The 20,140-nt window shown below is 36.2% G+C and overlaps 1 protein-coding gene across 7 annotated transcripts in view; it reads left to right on the top strand.

Annotated features, from left to right (window-relative positions):
- Nucleotides 1-20,140, top strand: part of PCCA (propionyl-CoA carboxylase subunit alpha) — a 418,320-nt gene that overhangs the window by 158,309 nt on the left and 239,871 nt on the right. For all 7 annotated transcript variants that reach the window (XM_040487139.1, XM_040487136.1, XM_040487140.1 and 4 more), the window contains 4 exons: nucleotides 583-661; nucleotides 5,402-5,504; nucleotides 13,049-13,143; nucleotides 16,024-16,174. In XM_040487139.1, the coding sequence (XP_040343073.1) occupies nucleotides 583-661; nucleotides 5,402-5,504; nucleotides 13,049-13,143; nucleotides 16,024-16,174 (428 nt within the window). The remainder of the gene's footprint in view (nucleotides 1-582; nucleotides 662-5,401; nucleotides 5,505-13,048; nucleotides 13,144-16,023; nucleotides 16,175-20,140) is intronic.

Below are 20,140 nucleotides of genomic sequence, written 5' to 3'. Positions count from 1 at the left end.
ATTGATAACAGTGAGTCCTGGACCTTCTGCTTCCACCCATGATAGAATAATGTGACTTGATTTCTCCCCAAATCATTGTGTCAGTTTTTGCTGATAAAAGCAGCAGGGGTTCCCTGTGAATTTTCAGATGAAAATACCTCAAATACATGTAAATCATTACTTTTGAAAAAGGGAGTTTAATTTGTGATGCATGCAAACAGTACTTTGGAGGAATTGTGTGTGTGTGTAAATGTCATAAAAGTTGCTTCTTGTATCTTTGGTTAGTTAATATTATATGTGCTTCTATTTTTGGAATCCTCTGTCAAATAACTTGTTTATGTTTTCTTAGCTTTTTATTTCATTACTGGTAAAAATGTTATATTTATTGATACAAATAGTCTTTTTCTTTCGAAATGATCACCTCTCATTTTTAAAATATATATGAGATCATTACACTGGTGTTATTTTCCTGACTCTAAAGAAAGGAACTTTTAAATAAATTAGTTATTGTCTTCTGTGTTATTGAACATGTGGTCAGTTGTCATGTTCATGCATCCAGATGATCAAAGTCTGAACTTCTGTTTAATTCTTCCCTGCTGTTAGGCTACCCTGTCATGATCAAGGCCTCAGCAGGTGGTGGTGGGAAAGGCATGCGAATCGCCTGGGATGATGAAGAGACCAGGTGAGGTGCTGTCCAAAATCTACTTTTGATGAAAATTGCAGTTACTGGAGTTTTATTAAACTGACAAGTAAACAGATACCAAAAGTGTAATGGAATAATTACAATAACCAGATAATTTTTACTCTTTTAGATGGGAAAAAATGGAGATTATGCAGAAAACTTTCTTGTTTATATGTTGATGATGATTGTTCTGTTAGAGAAAGGGTCTTACTTTTTTATGCATTAACAAAGGAGGATTGTCTTTTTGTTTTTATATTATATTTTAAAAATTATAGTCATGATTCTGTTTTTTAGGCAAAAGCTACTAACATTTGATGTATATTCTGAGTGTGGTCAGAAGATTTGAAGCAAATATATTTATTTATTTATTTATTTTTTAATTTTTTTTTTCAACGTTTTTTATTTATTTTTGGGACAGAGAGAGACAGAGCATGAACGGGGGAGGGGCAGAGAGAGAGGGAGACACAGAATCGGAAACAGGCTCCAGGCTCTGAGCCATCAGCCCAGAGCCTGATGCGGGGCTCGAACTCATGGACCGCGAGCTCGTGACCTGGCTGAAGTCGGACGCTTAACCGACTGCGCCACCCAGGCACCCCGAAGCAAATATATTTAAAGGCAGTTATGATTTCATTCGTGCATTAGTCAGTGTGTACTTTCTATAGCTTGTCTATAAAAATGGTGAACTACTTCAATAATTCTATACTGTGGAATATATTTCTTCTGAATTTGAAACTACTAAATGTCCTTTATATACAGTGCACTCTGTTGTAAATGTAGACCAGTTTCTTATTAGTAGTTTCAGAAATCAAAAGTAACTTTTAAAACCAAATTTTAAAAATCCAATGCATTGATGACATCATGGTGATTAAAAAATAACTTTTTGGGAAAAATGCATAGTACAAACAGGTTTTAGGCGCTTCTATGTAGGTTTGTGTTTTTATGGATTTTCGGATATGGCAGAAGAGATTTATGTCATTGTTTTTGGAGGGTTGGAGGGGATAAACAATGACTTAATTATTGTCTTATGTTGCTTTTTGGTGCCCTTTTTCTACCCAGAAGTAATGTGGTCTTCCAGATCGTTCTGCTTTCTTCAGTTCCTTTGCTTTTCCTTTCCTCCCCACTCCCCCATATCTCTCAAAAACAGAAGTCTGGAGCAGTTGTCGTGAAAGTTGTTCACTACAAACCTAATTCAGAAATTAGGTTCTAAAGTGTACAAGCAAGGTAAAAATTTTCTCAAGGCAATATATTATTACCCTTTAAAATCTTTTGGGAAAACACCATGTTGCAGACTTGCACAGATGATTTTACCTCTAAAGGAAAATTATCTCAGAACACCATTGTTTCTTTGGTTGAGCATCAGAGAAAGTAATTAGTTGTGTTGTGGTGTTATAAGAGATAACATATACTGCTCTTTAAACCCCAGTCTTGGGGCGCCTGGGTGGCAGTTGGTTAAGCATCTGACTTTGGCTCAGATCATGATCTCGAGATTTATGGGTTCGGGCCCCGTGTTGGGCTCTGTGCTGACAGCTCAGAGCCTGACTGTAAGAATAAACTCATTGCATGGAGTGACAATATTGGTTGAGGATCTGTGTGATAGGCACTGTTTTAGTAGTGTTCCAGGAATACAGACAAAATAATCCTTTCCTCTATGCAGTTTATATACTAGATCTGGAGTTCTTAACCTTTGAGTTCCCAGCCCCAGGAAATTGAGGAGAGGTTTATGCATCTGCATGAGGGAAAAAAAGGACCTATTTCTTCACTAGCTTCTAGTTGGGATTTAGTGTTTCCTCCAATATAGGCAACCGACTTACAATAGTGGTAATATCTATGAAACTTTGTACCACTTTGGAAGTCACATGTTATCACATTACAGTTGTTGAAGATATCTCTGAGTAACAGTGATTATTATTAGATTTGTTGTTGGAGCTTATTATTATAAAGAACCCCATACATTGTATCCCAAATTTGTTCTTAAAAATATTTTGATGCCTGTAGTTCAGTATAATTTGTTTCGTGTGCAGTCCTATGCATTTTCTTTCTTGCACTTTTGGCCTTGTTTTCACAAGAAGTTCATGTGTTGCATGGTTATGCAAAAGAGGTATATAGCATAAATCCAGACAGTAGGAGACACCACTGTGGCCATCTTTGGAAAAGACAATCTGCTGCAGCCTCTTGGTAGGAAAGAATGATGTAATAAAGATATAAAACACAACTCAACGGTTCTGTAAGAGATGTGTATTTTATAAACTAACTTTTTTCTCACTGTTTTGCCCTCTTGCATGGCACTTACATAGCAATTTCACTGAAAGCTTTAGCACTTACTTTTCATTATTCTTCTTGGGATCTCAGATTGCTTATCCATCATTTCTCCAGGGCTTCCTGTTAGTAACATATTCTTTTATGGTGAAGATAACTCTTAAATTTCTAGGTATTGAGATTTGCTGTGCTATTAACCAATGGATTTTAATTTAGCATTCAGTATTTTCAGAAATCACTGTATCTATTCATATATTGGGCATCTTTTTGGGTAATAATTTAATCCATTAAATGGCACATTGGTTCAAAATATGTTGATAAAATTAATAAAAATATGTGCACCCATACTTTTCTATCTAAAATATTGCTCTCACTTTGATAAATCATATCTGAAACTTTGTTGAGATTAATAAAAGTATGACACTATTTGGTTTGATAATACATGCTCTTTATTTTAAAAAGTTCCTCTGTATCCCCTGTTACTTTGGAAGAATCTGAACTACAGAAAAATTGAGAGAACAGTCCAGAAAATATCCATGGGGTTTTCTTCTGTAGTCACCAGTTGTTAATAGGCCACACTGCATCTACTCCTTGCCTTCTCCCTTCTTAAGGCAGAAATATTTTTTGCATACTCGATAAAAATTTTAGCCTTCTTTAGAAGGAAAATCTGATAGCCATTAATTGCTTTATTATTTTATCCAGAGGAGTGTGTTCCTCTTATAACATCTTTCCTCCGTGGTTTTAGGGAAGTAGCATTTATGGCTTGTCTTAGAATCTTAGAACATCTGAAAGATTAAAAAAAAATAGTGTTGTTATTGTATATTAAATTAGGGGGAGAATCATGAAGGCTGTTGAAAGTAGACTCAGATATTTTCATAATAACCTCTGGCTTTCTTTTCCCTATCCACGTTTCAATGAAATACGGCATGACTGGAAAATTGATCATGTCTGCATTGTGGAATACCCCTGCTAGATTTCGAGGACTGTGAGGGCAGTTTCTGCTTTATTTTTGTATTCCTGTCACCTAAATATGCACCAGGCACATGGTTTCATGATTAGTAAAAACGTATTGAGTGAATGTGTAACTTAGGTATAACAAATGATGTTTTTAATGCAGTTTCCATGAGTTCCAAAATATCCCCGTGATGCTTTCAGATGTGACAATTCATTTGGGTGATTTTGATTTTCACCTTTAGTATTCTTGGTTTAAATGCAAAATGTAAGCTCTGAGTCGTTACAGCAAAGACAAACTGTAAAGTGCCTTGTTTTTCTTTCTGAATCCTCATGTCCCATCTAATAAAAAGTTGGTCATATGGTATTGAAAACAATAATTCATTGTGCTTTAGTTTCTTTGAGCTTTGCAGTCTCCTGAGATCTAAAAACTCCATTCCCCTAAATCAAAGAAGTAATAGAGGACTAAGAAAACCTGATACCTTTTCCCTCAGAACTCTGAGAAATAGGAATTGTTGCAATATGTTTTGAATTTATCTTCTAGTCATTGTTTACTTTCAATGTTGTATTTTTTTAAGCACAAAAACAAAAGTGGTATTTATTTCTAATATTGCCAGATGGAGTGTTTGCAAATTAAAAGATTGGAATAATTTTAATACTGTATTTAAGTATAGATACTTAATTTGAAGATTAATAAGCTATTAATAATGTATAAAAAGAATTAAACTTTATATTCTGGATATATCAGTGAATGGAAAATAATATACTCATTTAGTTTTAGGTAAGCAAGTGTGAGTTTTTAATAGACCAAATGAGCCCAAGTGTATGAATTTAGTGAGCATATTTTAATTCTAATGATTTAAATGATTACAGTTTGGGAATAAAACATGTAAAGCGATAATCAAAAATTGTACTTTCCTAAGTATTAATTTTGAACAAGTCCAGAAATGACTAAGCTGTCATGACCTGTATGGGTGTGTAGAGGGCAATTATATTTAAGTAGAGGTGTGCATTTAAACTATCATGAAATGTTCTTGAGGATCCTCCTGTTCTGGGTTCATTTTCACAGAGTACTTTGCTGTAGTTTTGCCCCAGTTGTGCCGTTGGTCAGTTTGACCCTTTGCATTTTTGTGTGCGTATTCTGACTCTTGAATCAAGTGGACATGCAGTTTTGTATTTTTTAGTAATATAATTAAGGTACATTGGGTTGAGGAAATGGAATTTTATGTGATTTGTGTGGTTTATTAAAAATACCTGACTTTTCACAGTGAACTAGGTATTGGTATTCCTATTTCATTATAAAATCTAGGATCAGGGAAATTAAATCACTGACCGCACGTCACAGAGCTGGGGAGTGTAAGACTTGCAGGTCACCGCAAGTCAATTTAGATACTTGTGCATTAAGTGAATTTTTGTTTGCTTTGTTCATAAGTAAGCCACGATAAATATTTAATTGCTTTGTTTTCTTTTAGATTGAGGGCTGTGTTTGTTTTGTTAGTTTGACTGTTCTTCCTTTTTAAAAATTTTTTCCAGGGATGGTTTTCGATTTTCATCTCAAGAAGCTGCTTCTAGTTTTGGTGATGATAGACTACTAATAGAAAAATTTATTGATAACCCTCGTCATATAGAAATCCAGGTTGGTACATTTTAAGATGTTTTCTAATTATTATGACTTCAAAATAACATCATTTATTCCTATTGGAAACACATCCTTTCTTCCATTTAGAATGATTGTGAATCATTCTGGTATGTTTCCATAACTTCAAAATAGAGAATGTACACAAATTGATCACTTCCCTTTGGAATTGGGTATACTTTTTGTCAGAGTGCCAGAATGTTGGTCAACAGAGGGAATGATATAAAAATCCTATAGGAACAAGCAGTCCCAAGATGAACCAGGCTGAATACATTGTGCCCAAAGGCTCATTAGCCCTCTTCTGAGACTGGCCATTTCAGAGCTGTTTTTGTTTTGTTTTGTTTTTTAAGTGCTTCATCTGGATTCCTATTATTTCAGTTCACCAAATGTCTGCATGGCTGGCCCACTGAGACAAGCATTCTTCTAGAACCTGGTAGTAGAGAGATGAGTAAATGATTTCCTCTACTCAGGTTAAGATTTTAATCCAACTGCTAAAGTGGTTGTGGGGAGTATGGATTTCAGCAGGACAAACTGGGTTTTCTGAAATGGCACACAGAGGATGATGATGTGTCCTGAATCGCCATTTTTGTCAGAATTGTCTTCATTCTATTTTACACATTAGGGCTATGAATTGAATTCAAATTGATAAAACATAAATATCAAATTTGAAATCATACTGAAATTTAGGTTATTATTTTCCTCATTTCAGTGTGAATAGAGAACCAGAAAACTAATAGGTTATTTGCTGCCCTTGCCCCTTCTGATGGGGCATAGTAAAAGTCCTAGGTTTTGTCATTGTGGTTTTGTTAAGTTTAATTTTCATTTTACATAGATATTATTTATGAGTAGAAAATCTTCATCTAGATCCTCAAATTTTCCAGAATGGGAAAAATGTGCAAACATACATAGTTAGTAGTTAAACATTTTTTTTTTTTAATGTTTGTTTATTTTTGAGAGAGAGAGAGAGAGACAGAGCATGGGCAGGGGAGGGGCAGAGAGAGAGGAAGACACAGAATCTGAAGCAGGCTCCAGGCCCTGAGCTGTCAGCACAGAGCCTGATGCTGGGCTTGAACCAACAACCCACGAGATCATGACCTGAGCCAAAGTCGGACGCTTAACCAACTGAGCCACCCATGCACCCCATCAGTTAGTAGTTTTAAAACGTTGAATATAGTGTATTTATTTCTGAAGTTAGCAGGATTTTTTGTTGTTGTTGGTTTTTTGTTTTTACATGTTATAAATTGAGATAACACAGCTCTTCAGTAAAGTCCACAAATCTTGTGTACGCTTCAATAAAATTCTTGTGCACACATGGAAACCTATATAGCAACCATCCAGATAGATAGAGAGATGGATAGATAGATAGATAGACATAAGATGTATAGCACATTTCTGTGACATTAGAAGATTTCTTCATACCATTTCCCAGCCAATCCCTGCATTTTGCTACCAAAGTACCTGCTGTTCTGACCTCTAACACCACAGATTATTTTTGTCCTTAAACTTCATATAAATGAAATTATACACTATATATTTGGTTATACGTACTTGGCTTCTTTCACACAATATCATATCTTTGAGATTCTTCCATGAGGCTGTATGTTATTTATTCATTCTAAGAAATTGTTCTGCAGGGGCACCTGAGTGGCCCAGTTGGCCAAGCGTCTGACTCTTGATTTCGGTTCAGGTCATGATCCCAGGGTCGTGGGATCAAGCCCTGCATCAGGCTCCATGCTGAGTGTGGAGCCGAAGATTCTCTCTCTGCCCCTCTCTCTCGCTTGTACTCTCTCTCTTTCTAAAATAAAAAATAAATAAATCAGAATAAAAAAATAAATTGCTCTGTGATATTTCATTGTTTGAATAACCTGTAATTTATCCATTTTCTTGTTGGTGGGTCTTCTGGTTGTTGTCAGCTTTTTAATGCTGAATAAATTGCTGTGTCTTTTCATGGACATATATATTCTTTCAGATATACTGAGGAGAAATATTACTGGATTACATGGTAATGTTATGTTTAGTTCTAGTAAATACTGTAGTTGTCATAGATTTTTATATATTTTTTATTTTTATACAAGTTTTTTTAAGTGTTAGAGAGACAGAGAGACACAACAAGTGGGGCAGGGGCAGAGAGAGGAGGGCAGAGGATCTGAAGTGGGCTCTGCGCTGACAGCAGCAAGTCTGACTTGGGGCATGAGCTTATGAACCAGGAAGTCATAACCCGAGCCGAAGTTAGACGCTCAACTGACTGAGTCTTCCAGGCGCCCATATATATTTTTAATAAGCTTCACTCCCAGTGGGGGGTTGGAACTCACAACCCTTACATCAAGAGTTGCGTGCTTCACCAGTTGAGTCAGCCAGGTGCCCCTGTCCTTTATATATTTTGGATATTAACCCCTTATTAGATATATCATTTGCAAATATCTTCTCCCATCAGTAGGTTGTCTTTTTGTCTTGTTGATGGTTTCCTTTGCTGTGTGAAAGCTTTTTATTTTGTGGTAGCCCCAATAGTTTATTTTTGCTTTTGTTTCCCTTGCCTTAGGGAACATATCTAGAAAAATGTTGCTGTGGCCGATGTCAGAGAAATTACTAGAATTTTTATGGTTTCATGTCTCACATTTTGGTCTTTAATTCATTTGGAGTTTATTTTTGTGTATGGTGTTAAAAAGTGGTCCATTTTCAGGGAGCCTGGGTGGCTCAGTTTTCACCTCAGGTCATGATCTCATGATTCGTGAGATTGAGCCCCACATCAGGCTCTGTGCTTACGGTGTGGAGCCTGCTTGGGATTCTCTCGCTGCCCCTCCCTAGCTCACATGCCCTTGCTCTCTCTCACTGTCTCTCAAAATAAACTTAAAAAAAAAAAGTGATCTAGTTTCATTCTTTTACATATAGTTGTCCAGTTTTCACAACACCATTAACTGAAGACACTATCTTTTCCCCCTCGTATATTCTTGCCTCCTTTGTCATAGATTAACTGACATAAAATCATGGGTTTATTTCTGGGCACTCTGGTTGGTTCTGTTGATCTATGTGTTTGTTTTTGTGCCGGTACCACACTATTTTGATTACTATTTGTAGTATATCTTGAAATCTGGGGTGGTGATACCTTTAAGCTTTGTTGTTCTTAAAATTGCTTTGGCTACAAATTTTGGGATTATTTGCTTTTAGTCTGTGAAGAATGTTGTTGGTATTTTGGTAGGGATTACATTAAATTTGTAGATGGCTTTGTGTACTATGGATATCTTAACAATATTCTTCCAGTCCATGAGCATGGAATAGCTTTACATTTGTTTGCGACATCTTCAGTTTCTTTCATCAGTATTTCATAGTTTCCAGAGTAAAGATCTTTCATCTTCTTGGTTATTTTATTCCTAAGTATTGTATTCTTTTTAGTGCAATTATAAATGGAATTGTTTTCTTTATTTCTCTTTCTGCTATTTCATTATTATCATATGGAAATGTGGCTGATTTCTCTATATTGATTTTGTATCCTGCACCTTTACTGAATACATTTATTACTCCTAGTAGTGTTTTTGGTGGAGTCTTTAGAATTTTCTATGTATGGTATCATGTGTCTGCAAATAGTGACATTTTAACTTCTTCCTTACCAGTTTGGATGCCTTTCATTGCCTGACTGCTGTGGCTAGGACTTACAGTATTTTGTTGACTAAACGAGGCAAGAATGGGCATCCTTGTCTTGTTTTTGATTTTGAGAAAAGTTCTTAATTTTTCACCATTGAGTATGGTGTTAGCTGTGGATTTTTTGCATCTGGCCTTTATTATGCTGATGTACGTTCCCTCTAAACCCACCTGAAGAGTTTTTATCATGAATGGATGTTGAATTTTGTCATGCTTTTTCTGTATCTGCTGAGATGATCATATGATTTTTTTTTTCATTTTGTTAATGTGGTTATCACACTGATTAATTTGTGAATATTGAACCATCCTTGCATCCCTGGAATAAATTCCACTTGCTCATGGTGAATGGTTCTTTTAATATATTGTTGAATGTGAAGGCCATCTTTGGAGCTACCACAACCCATTCTTCAGGCCCTAATGATCATGTCCTTCCATAAGTAGAATATAAACATCTTCCTTTCAAGACCAGAATCTCTTTTTCAAACTTGGCCCTGCTATGGATGAGACTTCTTGTGTACAGCTCATTAAAAGCTGTTCTCCTGATGCAGAGACCTCTGTATTTAAAGACAGTTTGACGCCTCCTTGTCAAACTTGCAATGATGGGAGGAAAGGCTATGACACTGCAATAAGTAGCCCCTTCAGCAAGGTTAAAAAAAAAAAAAAAGCTAGGCACACAGTATTTATTGGCTGTTACTTTTTCTTTTTTTTTTTTTTTTTTTTGAGAAAGATACAGAGACCAAGTGGGGGAGGGGTAGAGTGAGAAGGAGACAGAATCTCAAGCAGGCTCCATGCTGTCAGCACAGAACCCAATGCCGGACTCAAACTTACTAACCATGAGATCATTACCTGAGCTGAAACCAAGAGTCTGATTCTTTTTTTTTTTTTTTTTAATTTTTTTTTCAACGTTTATTTATTTTTTTTGGGACAGAGAGAGACAGAGCATGAACGGGGGAGGGGCAGAGAGAGAGGGAGACACAGAATCGGAAACAGGCTCCAGGCTCTGAGCCATTAGCCCAGAGCCCGACGCGGGGCTCGAACTCACGGACCGCGAGATCGTGACCTGGCTGAGTTGGACGCTTAACCGACTGCGCCACTCAGGCGCCCCGAGTCTGATTCTTAACTAATTGAGCCACTCAGGTGCCCCAGCTCTTATTTAGTATTTGAAAACCAGCAGTTGAAGTAGAGAGCTCTCATAGGAGTTTTTTTGTCGTTGTAATTCTTGGTGAGAGATGATGGCAACTTGGGCCAGGGTGTTGGTATTGGAGGTGAGGAAATGTGATTGAATTCTGGATACTCTGTGAAGGTAGACTAGATTTTCTAAAAGATCAGATGTGATGTATAAGAAAAAGTGTAAGACATCAAAGATGGCTTTAGGGTTTGGGCCTGAGGAATTAGAAGACTGGGACTATCTTTTACTGAGGAAGGAAAAACTATGAGAGATGCATGTTTTAGGGAGGAAATCAGGGTGTGATGTTGGATAAATCACAGTTGAGATATCAAAGTGTAGGTACTAAGTAGACTGTTGTATATTTAAGTCTGTAATTTAGGGGAGATACTTGGGCTGTCCTTCCTGTAAGATCTTACAGGCAAAATTAATTCCTCCTTCTTTGTATTCCTCATCTGTCACTTATTTGTGCTATTAGAAGACCATTTATTTTATCTTTGTCTGACTTTTCCAATAGACCAAGAAGTCCTTGAAGGCAGTTAGTAGGTCTTATTCACGTTTGGTTCCAACAACCAGGCCGATGTCTTTTACATTACCAGTACTCTATAAAGCTTCGTCAAGTTGTGTTAAGTAATTATATATCTACATCAGCCTTTATTTTCATTAGTTGTGGCATATAATCTAGGTGATAATTTTAAACACAGGTGAAAGTGTTTTAAATAGGTAACAGTAATTACTTAAATAGGTAACAGAGATGTTGCTCTATCTGATCTGTGCTTGGAAGTTTTTTATTTTCCTCAATTTGCATTTATATGAGGTGATTTGTGCACACTATAAGGGACATTCAATGAAAAGTGAGCATTCCTTTCACCCTTGTCTCCAAGTCCCCTGGTTTCTGTCCCTAGAAGCAGGCACTGTTATTGTTTTTTGAATATCCTGCCATGGACTGTGAAGTATAGATATGTATGTCACTTACATGCATATAGATATGTATGAAGCACTTTTCAGTAGGCAGTATTTCTGGGAGATTTTTCCACATTGAGTACCTGCGCATTGGTAAAGGGCTATATTAAAAGTTTTTTGTTTTTTTTTTTAAATCATGATGGGGGGCAACTGGCTGGCTCAGTCAGTGGAGCATGCAACTCTTGATCTCAGGGTCCTGAGTTCGAGCCCCACATTAGGTGTAGAGATTACATTAAAAAAAAAAATTCATGATGGATTTAAGGATTAACTTCCCTTACAAGCACTTTTTATTTAGATTGTCGGGTCACTTAGTTTCTTCATTTATTTAGTGGAATAAATCCTTGTCAAATTATTTTTGTTGAATGCTTAGGAAATGACAAGACTTTATAAAAAGAACCAGGCGACTACACAGACTTCAGGGAAAAATAGATGTGATTCTATATATGAATCTAATATGTTATAGTTAGAAATATTTCTGAGAATTCTTGGTTATGGGTTAATTTCTTGGACGCAAAGTCTGCTTTCACTCCCTTGTCAACTAGAATGAAAAGAAGTAGAATAAATTTAGTGTTAAACTATTTTTCAGGTATGCTTCATGCAGCCACCTTTGAGTCTTAAAAATCAAATTCCAAATTTTTTGACATTTAATTACTGCAGTGTTTTCCTTTGCTTGGATCATTCTTAAGGTTTAGATAGATTTTATTCCTAAAAATTAAGTTTGCATTCATATGTTAACTACTCATTTCATAGTTTGTTATACTTGCTGTAACCATGATCTTTTTTGATTTTATATTTTCAGCAGCCATATAAAATATTAAGATGATGCTATCTGCTATTTATAATGCGTAAGGAAACAGAGTGACTTGCCCAGAGAAGTGAGTTAAAATTGTTGCCTAGCCTAAGCCTTCTAGAGTAGCTTTTACTTCTGTGACCTTAACATATGCATTCAATAATAGTTATCTACTTCTTAATCATGAAAATATATTAATCTGTTCCTAAAAGCAAGCATTCTGTCCAAAAATATTAACCAAGAGTATGTTTTAGGGTTACCAGATTTAGCTGATAAGATACATATTAAATTTGAATTTCAGATAAACTGGTTTTTGTTTTGAAGTGAAGGTATGTCCTAGTAAGTATTTGGGACCTATTTTCTTTAAGATTTTTGGTTGTTTATTTAAAATTCAAATTCAACTGGCTATCCTGTTATTTTATCTGGCAGTTCCAGCTCATTTTTCAGTATTACAAATGGGAAAAATCATAATGTGTTACATGGTAACCCCAGACTTTTTATCACTTTCTATAACAAAAAAAAGCACATAAAAACATCCATATATAAATAACAGACTACATATTGGATATAAATAAGATAGTATTTCTTGATCAACAGGTATTTAATGATGTTAAAAACAAACCGATGTTTGTGATAACAGTCATGGTTTTCCTAAAGCATCACTGATACCTAGAACATATATTCCCCTTTATTGACACTCAGTTTCCTTCACAAAATTTGTACAATTGATGTGGTATTTCCCCTAGTACATTGGAAATGTAACATGAGAATTTTTTCCTCAAGTCTTTTAAAACATTTTAGTGAGTTTTTGGGGTTGTAAATAGTTTTCCTCTATTAACATCAACCAAAAGAGAAACATATTTGAGAGGTACATGTGTTTTGTGAGGTGTGCTTGGTAAAAACCAATGGTTGTTGCATGGTGAAAATGTTAATTGGGCACATACTCTATAGGTTTGGCAGTATAATTTTTCAAGCGGTGTACTCTGTCAGGTTTTAGGTGATAAACATGGGAATGCTTTGTGGCTCAATGAAAGAGAATGCTCAATTCAGCGAAGAAATCAGAAAGTGGTGGAGGAAGCACCCAGGTAAGAGTTTCTCTCAGTGAGCATTTATAACAGACTGATTTTGTTTCTTACATTCCTTTCCCATTTTACTGGATAAAATTGCTTTAATTGCAGTTTGGTAGACATGGTATGATTCTATTGAAGTGTATTTTTATAATTAAGAATTTGCCACTTAAGCTTCCTCAGTACTTAGTGCATGACACGTGAGAGAGTTCTTGGGAAAGAAAAGTGGGGTTTTGTTAGAGGAGAGAGTTGGGTGGATAGCCAGCTATGACTTCCACAGGCTTCTAGGGAATAGATCCTGCTAGTGTTTCCAGTCATGTGGAATGTCCAGGATCTTCTGTTGGTGAAAGTTTCATAAAGTTGATCCTGAAGTTTTTAAATTTATCTTACCATGAAGAGGCTTCTGGAGCATAATTTTTAGAGATTTCTTGATTTATCAGCACTCTTTCAGGCACTTCTCCAAGCCACCTTTAGATGTGTTGAATATAGCAATTTCATGGAACTTCATGTCTAATTTGATGCTAGGTTGGTATTTGTATATATCCAAGTTGTCTCTTAGTCCTTAAAAATCCCACTTGAGCGTACATTGTTATTTTTAATAACCAGGCGATAAGGAGTATAGCCAATTATAACTTTGTCATAGCCAGTGTGCCTTGATATATGTGTATAGTTTCTGTAAAAAGTAGATGTGGCTATGAGCAGATTTTTAATCACAGGGTAATGGCAAAAAGCAAATCCTACTTCAATTATAATGGTTTTTATTTACTTTTAACGTGTATTTATTTTTTAAGGAGAGAGACAGAGCATGAGCAGGGGAGGGGCAGAGAAAGGAGGAGACACAGAATCCGAAGCAGGCTCCAGGCTCTGAGCTGTCATCATAGAGCCCGTCGTGGGGTTCAAATTCAAGAGCCATGAGCTAAAGTTGGGCGCTTAACTGACTGAGCCACCCAGGTGCCCCTGGTTTTTAAATATATGGTATAGTATAGTGGTTTTAAAACATGGTTCCCAAGTTTTTTGCCACTTCTCCTGTTGAGGAGTAGGGGTAGGGATCTGTGTACCTTCCCCCTGGTTTTGTGTTCTGTGACTGTTTGAGCAATAGACTGTGTAGAAGTGATGCTGCCTGAAGGGGCCTTAGGAAACTGCCAGCTTCCACTTCTGTTTTCTTGGGACGCTTAGCTTGAAGAACAGCCCACTGCAGCCTGCACATGGCCTACCCCTGTCTCATGGCCCAGGATCAGGATGTAAGAGGGAAGGAAGAAGAAAAGGCAAAAGCAATGTTTATCTGTATCTTTAGGAAGGATCCCTAAATTTACCCGTGCTAACTTGGTGGTGATCTGGAGTTAGGCACTTTGCTGGGAAGTTGGGAAAAGTCTCTTTTTTTTTTTTAATTTTTAATGTTTATTTTTGAGAGAGAGACAGAGAGAGAGAGAGAGAGAGAGAGGGAGCGCGCGCACACATGTGCAGGGAAAGGGCAGAGAGAGAGAATCGGAAGCAGGTTTCAGGACACTGATGTAGGGCTCAAACCCACAAGCCGTGAGATCATGACCTGAGCCGAAGTCGGATGCCTGAGCCACCCAGGCACCCCGGGAAAAGTCTTTTTTAAATAAGTAACTGTGTGTCCTGCTAAAATTCTTCTAGTTGTGTAGAAGGGGACAAGGATTCCTGGTAGAATAATAGTAGTCTCTGACACACTGCTTTTATAATTTGGTGCTATCTTCTTATTGCTTCTAATATAACTAATTTTTTATTTAAAATTCATTCAGGTTTTACCTGGGGGAAAAAACTTTTCACAGACTAGGAACCTTGAATCATTATTTTTGTCTCATTTCTCTCTCTTTCTCTGGAAATGTAAGTTTTTGTTTGAACTCACCTATTTATTGAGAGAAAAAAAGGAAAATTTAAAGCCATAGGAACCAAAAAGAAAACAAAAACAAACAAAATGGGAACTGATCATTATGCTTGATAGGTATTTGTATATTATTATTTGTGAAATAATAAAGTAAGTGTAATATGTAGGTTTCAGTTTCTAGATTTTGACTTTACTGCTGTGTTTTATTTGAGTGCAGTGATGAGGTTGCTTATCGCTCTGAGTATTTTTTACTTTACGGTTTATTGAAGACATTTCAGGTTTATTTGCCTGCTGGAGGGTTATTTTGGCATTGTGAAACAAAAGTTTTGAGGATTTATTAGATGTACAATGAGTTCTTGTTATATGTGGTAGTTATGTTTATAGAGTCCTTGTGAACACTGAATTAGTGAATACTGAAGCATTGTTCCTAGGGGAGACCCAGAGTTACGTTCTGTGAGCCTCTAGTTGGGTCATTTTAATCCCTACATAACCTTGATGAAAATGTCCTGACATAACCTTGTTTTATGTGTGTTCCTGTTGAAAGACACCTTGCTAAATGCATGTTGTTGATTCATTAATACTGATCTCATAGCCCCAGTCGGCAGTGCTGTAACACATGCCAGAAGGTAGTTCATCCACCACACGTGTTCTTCTGAAGGCACATCTCATGCTCTGGTTTCTCTTCAAATCGCATAAATCTTTCGCCTTTTACTGAAGGCACATCTCTCAATTTTAGCTTGCGAAAATTTGAATATATGTGTTTAAGTTTTACTAGTTGGAAACAACTACTTGTGCTAAAACTGATGGAAGTTGCAGCATAATGTGGAAAGTTCAAATATTAGTTTTATGAAAAATCTGAAGCTGACTTATTTAAACATGTTAGGCTTAATAACACAAAAAGCACATGTTATAAACACTTGTAAAGCATATAATATAAAATCTTAAATTGATAGAGATCATACCTGAGTAAACTCTAAGAAAATTTTTATACGGTGCACACAAAAGATTACTTTTGTTCAAAATGTTGATTAATCTTTCTGTACTGGCAGCATTTTTCTGGATTCTGAGACTCGAAGAGCGATGGGAGAACAAGCCGTAGCTCTCGCCAAAGCAGTAAAATATTCCTCTGCTGGAACCGTAGAATTCCTTGTGGACTCAAAGAAGAATTTTTATTTTTTGGAAATGAATACGAGACTCCAGGTAACTGTTTTTCATTCCTCACCACGCCTCTATACTTGACCCTCTTCTCCCACCCATTTTTGTTTTCATGAAACTTACAAGTCAACTTCATAAAGTCCTAAAGATTTCATGTTTATGCTTGTGCTAAGACATGTGTTGGGAATGACAGATAACTAACAGGGTAATTTAATGGTCAGTGTCTAGGCCTTCTGCTTTGTTACCGTTAATACTCCATATTGGAAATTTCACTTGGGTTTTTTCCCCTAACCTCTCTTGGTGACCTGTATTAGTCAGGGTTCATGTGCTGTTGAGAGAACTGCTGTGGGTGTGATAAACAGAAAGGGATTAAGTGCTTACAAATCTTTGGAAGAGATGGAGGGAGGAAGGGTCCCTAGAGTAACTTTCAGGAATGGCTCTCAGAACTAGACCAACCAGCCTGGCTTCTAGAGGAACTGCCACCATGATGAGGTTGAGAAGTCAGGCTGCCACCCTGGAACTCTTCTTTTTTTTTTTTTTTTTTTTTTCCTTTTCTTTTTTTTCTTTTAACTTGTTTTATTTTTTATTTTTTCAAATTTACATCCAAATTAGTTAGCATATAGTGCAACAATGGTTTCAGGAGCAGATTCCTTAGTGCCCCTTACCCATTTAGCCCAGTCCCCCTCCTACAACCCCTCCCGTAACCCTCAGTTTGTTCTCCATGAGTCTCTTCTGTTTTGTCCCCCTCCCTGTTTTTATATTATTTTTGTTTCCCTTCCCTTATGTTCATCTGTTTTGTCTCTTAAAGTCCTCATATGAGTGAAGTCATATGATTTTTGTCTTTCTCTGATTGACTAATTTCACTTAGTGTAATACTCTCCCAGTTCCATCCACATAGTTGCAAATGGCAAGATTTCATTCTTTTTGATTGCCGAGTAGTACTCCATTGTATATGTGTGTATACATATATATACATATATATATGTGTGTATACATATACATATATATATATATACACACACATATACTGCATCTTCTTTATCCATTCATCCATCGATGGACATTTGGGCTCTTTCCATACTTTGGCTATTGTTGATAGTGCTGCTGTAAACATGGGGGTGCATGTGTCTCTTCGAAATGGCACACCTGTATCCCTTAGATAAATGCCTAGTAGTGCAATTGCTGGGTCGTAGGGTAGTTCTATTTTTAGTTTTTTAAGGAACCTCCATACTATTTTCCAGAGTGGCTGCACCAGCTTGCATTCCCGGTGGAATTCTTGACATTAGGGACATACTTCCTCTGTTCTAGTCAAGGTCTAGGAGGACTGGTGGCTTTTATTCCTTCTTCCCCTTTTTCTTTTATTTAAGCTGTAAGCTAAAATACACATTCAGAAAAGTACATAAAACACAAATTTAAAGTTGAAAAATTACTATAGCAAAAACCCATGGAAGCGTCAAGTGGATCTTGAAGAACCAAAATGCCAGCTTCTTACACCCCCTGCCCAACTTCTTCCCCTTCTAAGGATCCCTTCTCCATCCTTCTAGAGCTATTTCCTATTCTGACTGAATCCCGACTGAATCAGCCAGGGTCATGTGATATGTAACTTTTTATACCTTGCTTCTTTTTTCAACATGATAAGATTACACTGTGGGATTGGATTTCATTTATTATGGCAGAATTTATGGTATCTAGATGCGTTTCAGACCAATGTTGTAAATATTTGTTGAGTTTGTGTAAGTATAAGATACTTGTGTTTGAAATCACTTTTTTAATTTTTTTTTTCAACGTTTATTTATTTTTGGGACAGAGAGAGAGCATGAACGGGGGAGGGTCAGAGAGAGAGGGAGACACAGAATCGGAAACAGGCTCCAGGCTCTGAGCCATCAGCCCAGAGCCTGACGCGGGGCTCGAACTCACGGACCGCGAGATCGTGACCTGGTTGAAGTCGGACGCTTAACCGACTGCGCCACCCAGGCGCCCCTGAAATCACTTTTTTAGCCTGTAGTTTATTGGCGTGAATATCTTTAAGAGTGACAGAATTTTGCGTTTTGGAGATTAATTTGATTTTGATTAAAAATAATGTCTTTGTAACGAAGTATGTCTAATTAGATAATTAGCTGGGAAATCACGTTTTTTATTAAAATGGAGACTTTATCATATGATGGGAATACTAGTTTGTAATATGATTTCTGAAGGGAATTTAAAGTGACTACAAGACATTTGTATTTTATTCCAGACGCAAGAGCTACTAGATTGTTTAGGGTAATTATCAGAATTTACAAAATTAATAACAAGTGTTGTCTTCAGGACACTTTATTCCTGTGTGTGTGTGTGTGTGTGTGTGTGTGTGTGTGTGTGTGCATGCGCACGCATTTTATTTGTTCCTGGCTCATTTATCTCAATCCGAAAGTTTTTCCAAGTTGGCCCCCCCATGGTTGTTTTGGTATAAGACCTCTGAAAGTTGATATTATGTCAAATGATGCTATGCAGTTGATCAAAGTCATTAACTACTTATGTTTACAGTTTATGTCTTAGATAGCTTGTCAGCAAGTTCTGTTCTGTACTCCCATAAAAAAATTATAAATGAATTTAAAAAATTAATTTTGTGACAAGTTTTATCTTATTATATCTGATAGTACCTAATTTTATGCTATTTAATATCACACTTTCATCCATTTGTCTTTCCCATTTAATGTTTTATTATTATTTTTTTATGTGTGTTGACTTCCAGTGACTGTAATCCTATCAGTTATCAGACAAATTAATTTTGATTTTCTAGAAGCATGTGTGTTGGGATATTTCTTGGTGGAAGCTGTAACTGAATGGGAACATGAAAAAAGAACCTTGAATTTCATCGTATTCAGAAAGCCATTCTTACATATTTCAGAGACTTCTTTCTGATATTTAAACAATTCAAATGTTCTTGTAATAGATTTCTCTTTCAAATTTCTTTACTAACCTTAAATTATAGTACTTAAGGCACATTCACCAAATTCTTTATCTTCTAAGATACATGTTATCTCTAATTAGTGTTTCATTTTGAGCCTGGAGGGCTATAATTTTCTGTGTTCTTTTTTTTTTTGTTTTGTTTTCTTCCTTGAAATATCTTGATTGGGCTATCACTTTTTCCAGCTTCAGAACTTAACACACTTTTTTCTGGTTAACAGAAATGTGAGTAGCATCACATTGCTTGATTTTTTTTTTTTTTTTGGGGGGGGAGCGAAATTTGAAATACAAATACAGTTTCTCCTTAAAGAGGTGCGACACTGAGAAAGTCACCAGTTTTGGTGCATGAATACTTGGTTCAGTTGACTGGCTTTGTTCTCAGTCTGGTCAGAATTTATATGTCAGAATTATCTATGCTGTCCTTGTATATGTTTGATTGTTTTCACAGTCATTAGTTTTCTGTTGCTTAATGAAAAAATTCAAATGCTTCCCCGTTACGGTTCCTTTTTTCTGTATCCTCCACCTTCCCTCAGAGTGCTCTTTCCTGCTACTGTTATTCTTGATATACTAGTTAGGAGAGAGTCCTTTCTTTCCCAAGTGTGCTATTCAGTGTGACCTCTGTGTACCTTTATCATGTCATTCCTTTTGCTTGAAATGCCTCATTTCCTGTAGTAGAAGCTCACATATACATCTACTCACACACACATATCTGTATAGATGTTTCCTTCTCTCCTTACGGAAGACCGAAAAAGGTGATTTTGTTAAAATGCCATTTTAATTAACGAAATTGTATGTAATTCTGCTTGAATAGTTTTAGTTTCGTATCTTAATGATAAAACTAAGAATTGGCAATATTTGGTTTAAAAAAATTCCAAATGGTTCAAGAGAGTATACATTGGAAAAATCACTCTCCATACCACATTTTTATCTCAACCATTTAATTTTCCTCTGGAGGCATCCTTTGTTTTACTTAACAATGCATCTTTGGTAGTGTTCCATATCTAACTTAAAGCATTATCTTCTTTTTTTATGATTTTTAACATTTAGTTGTAGCTGTACAGTCCT

Source organism: Herpailurus yagouaroundi, unplaced genomic scaffold (genome assembly GCF_014898765.1).
Source record: "Herpailurus yagouaroundi ecotype Mexico unplaced genomic scaffold, PumYag 164, whole genome shotgun sequence".
In the NCBI taxonomy this organism is placed as follows: Eukaryota; Metazoa; Chordata; class Mammalia; order Carnivora; family Felidae; genus Herpailurus; species Herpailurus yagouaroundi.
This window is presented reverse-complemented; position numbering and strand designations above follow the sequence as displayed.